This window comes from Coenobita brevimanus, chromosome 22 (assembly GCF_032717465.1).
Source record: "Coenobita brevimanus isolate Jiangsu-jjx chromosome 22, ASM3271746v2, whole genome shotgun sequence".
In the NCBI taxonomy this organism is placed as follows: Eukaryota; Metazoa; Arthropoda; class Malacostraca; order Decapoda; family Coenobitidae; genus Coenobita; species Coenobita brevimanus.
The window spans coordinates 2,459,437-2,462,404 of record NC_136975.1 but is presented as its reverse complement, the minus strand read 5'-3'; the positions used below and the strand labels follow the sequence as shown (position 1 = coordinate 2,462,404).

Sequence of the window (2,968 nt, the reverse complement as noted above, 5' to 3'; positions counted from 1 at the left end):
CTTGCTTGAGGGTTTAAATCAGTGTATAGTGTGAAGGGAGGGGTGAGGGGTGGGGGGCTCTGTATGTATGGAGAGGGCCGCACGCGCAGCTGCCACGGGCCGCCACCTGCCCTAACGTTCAAATGTGGCGCCGGGGTTGAGCACGCGCGACCATTGGCTTGGTTATCTGACGTCACAGTTTCACGTGCCCTTATTGGTTCCATACCATGACGTCATGTCGAATACGGGTCTGTCATTGGTTGCGCGTGCAGGGCTGGCGCGTGCCATGTGAATCCGAGGCTATATAAGGCTCCAGAAAGGTGGCACGTGCGTAATAGTGCATCAATCTCGGCGTAGCGCCCGTGACAGCGGTGTGGCATAAGAGCATCGTCGTTGCCGCCCACCATGACGCCCACACGCAAGGACTACATAGCCCGACCGCCCAAGAAGAGGCCCTTGGCGCTCTTCAATTACACTGACACTGAAGGTAGGCTGATGTCTCCATGGGTATGAAGTATATCAGGTTTATTATATACGCGTATGTTATTATCAAAGGTTCTTTGTGTTAATAATGATGGATCATTAACAATTGCTGACTAATAAGAATGCTCAGCAATTTGAGAGATAGATTCATTACCACGTTTCTTTCGACTAATATCATTCTAAGAATTAAGCTGATGAAGAACTTGGAGTCTAAAAGGCTGACTATTACTGATGAATGAGCAGATGGAAATTATTTGCCATAATGCAGCAGAAACTGTGTATAATCTTAAAGATGCTTGAGGGTAAAATATGATGCCGTGGAGATGCTGGTGTGGCCAAGGTGCTGTGCTCGTATACCTGAAATAAAATAAATGAACTAGATGAGGTGGTATACTGGTTTGTACCAGTATGAGAAAACTGACTTAGAAATGTAATGTAGGCCACGGCGTAGTCTCAATGGTATAAGAAAAAAAATTAAATAACTTTCATTTTACTGACATGGAGTTAATGTCATGTGTACAGTGGTGGGCAGTGTTTGAAAAGAAATTAAGGATTGGAATGACACTCCTCTCCTGTTATGGTGTTGATGGTAATGGGTAAGAAGTGACAGAGAGAACCTGGTGTATTTTCATAATTTGCTATAGATATATTTAATCATCTCATTGCTTGGTATAATGAGGAAATGATTTATTTACTATAATGTGGATTATACGTAGTTACTAAGATTGCCCACATATTTTGCCCTTTTCATATTAATAAAGATATTGCTTGCAAACAGTTACAGACCTATATTGATGAAGTTAGTGGTAAGTCATGTTATGAACTGTACTAGTACACGTCGGTAATTTTCGAAGTGCGTTGATTAAGGTAGGTTAAACTGTCTGACTAGGGATGTCGCTGACTTTGGTGTTCTTACGCAGGCGAGGGTGACGAAAACATGCAGCCCCAGGACCTGAGCATGAAGAGTCGGCGGCCCCACTCCCCCACACCTCCGCCCCGCCCAACACCCCCAGTTCAGCCCCAAGCCCAGTCTCAACCTTCACCCCTCCCGCCCCGACACCCCGCCGACGTCACCACTCTGCTGGGGCTGGTGGGCGGCAGCATCAACATCGCCGCCAACATCACCAACACTACAAACATCACCAACATCAACACCAGTGTCGCCAGCACCAGTAACCACAACGATACAATCACCAGCAACAGTTTTGCTAATAATAATGACAGCTTTAATGCGGGTAGCAAAAGCTTCAGTGCACAACACAGTTACAGTACAACCAATAGCAGCTTCAGTACAAGCAGTAGTAACTTCAGTTCCAGCAACAGCTTCAGTACCAGCAGCGGCACCGTAGGTAACAACAGTAACAATTTCAGTACAAACAATATCTCATTCAGTACTAATAACAGCAGTTTCATGAACAGTGCTGGGCTTCGGCTGATCAGTGAAGTGGCAGCGGCGTGTGGGCGACCCACAGTGCTACGGGCGCCAGCCACCTCGCCCCCCTCACACACCAGCCCATATGCGCCCCCGACTCCCCGTGACCCGTTGAGAGGCGTGCTGCGGGAGCGAGGTGTGGGCGTGCGCTCCTGGCCGTACCATCCCTACCTTCCCCTGAGCGTGTACGGCTTGCCCTCTCCCCTCCAGGCTACCCAGAAATTCTCCCCAGTACCGGGAGACGTGTCCAGTCCTTCTGTCAGGTCCCGGAGCGGCTCTGTATCACCCCCAGGGGAGGCAGGGTCCAGCAGCAGCGAGAGTAGCCCTGAGGCCGTGCAAGATGGCCGGGCGCCGCGACTGGCCTGTCCCGACTGCGGTCGTCGCTACGCCACGGTGGCTGGCCTCGCCAAGCACCGGCAGTTCCACTGTCTGAAGGACGCAGAACGAAACTTTGCTTGCAAGCACTGCGATAAGGTGTACACAAGCCTGGGCGCCCTCAAGATGCACATACGCACACACACGCTGCCGTGCAAGTGTCAGCTCTGCGGCAAGGCCTTCTCACGGCCCTGGCTGCTGCAGGGCCACATCAGGACCCACACGGGGGAGAAGCCCTTCCAGTGTCCGCAGTGTGACCGCTGCTTCGCTGACCGCAGCAATCTGCGGGCTCACCTCCAGACTCACACAGATATCAAGAAGTATGCGTGCAGAACGTGTCCCAAGACCTTTTCACGCATGTCCCTGCTGGTGAAGCACGAGGATCATGGGTGCCCCGGGGTGCGACCCTCAAGGCCCCTGGTGCTGGCGCCTGCCCCTGCCCTGCCTCTCTGACTGTCCTGACCACTGCTACACCACAGTTAAAATCAAGATGACCCACAGTGCAGGGCAGCGGCCGTGTCTAGTCAGATGCACCCAGTGATGACCATTTTCAACAGTCACATTTAATGTTGTCGGCCTCGCAGAGGCTTTGCCCAATAATCGTCACTGGTCTCAGAGGCCAACTTCATTTATTGATCGTCAGCTGTACAAAGCCACACCTCCAGGCCGCAGCCTTCAACAGTCACAACTGTTTACGAT

The 2,968-nt window shown here is 51.3% G+C and overlaps 1 protein-coding gene across 1 annotated transcript; it reads left to right on the top strand.

The window, feature by feature from the left end:
- The first annotated feature begins 384 nt into the window (after positions 1 to 384).
- On the top strand, positions 385 to 2,722 carry LOC145392370 (uncharacterized). Its single transcript, XM_080266772.1, has 3 exons — positions 385 to 466; positions 1,383 to 1,598; positions 1,689 to 2,722. Exons 1-3 carry the CDS (start codon positions 385 to 387, stop codon positions 2,720 to 2,722), a joined length of 1,332 nt encoding a protein of 443 aa, XP_080122898.1.
- Positions 2,723 to 2,968: the final 246 nt, after the last annotated feature.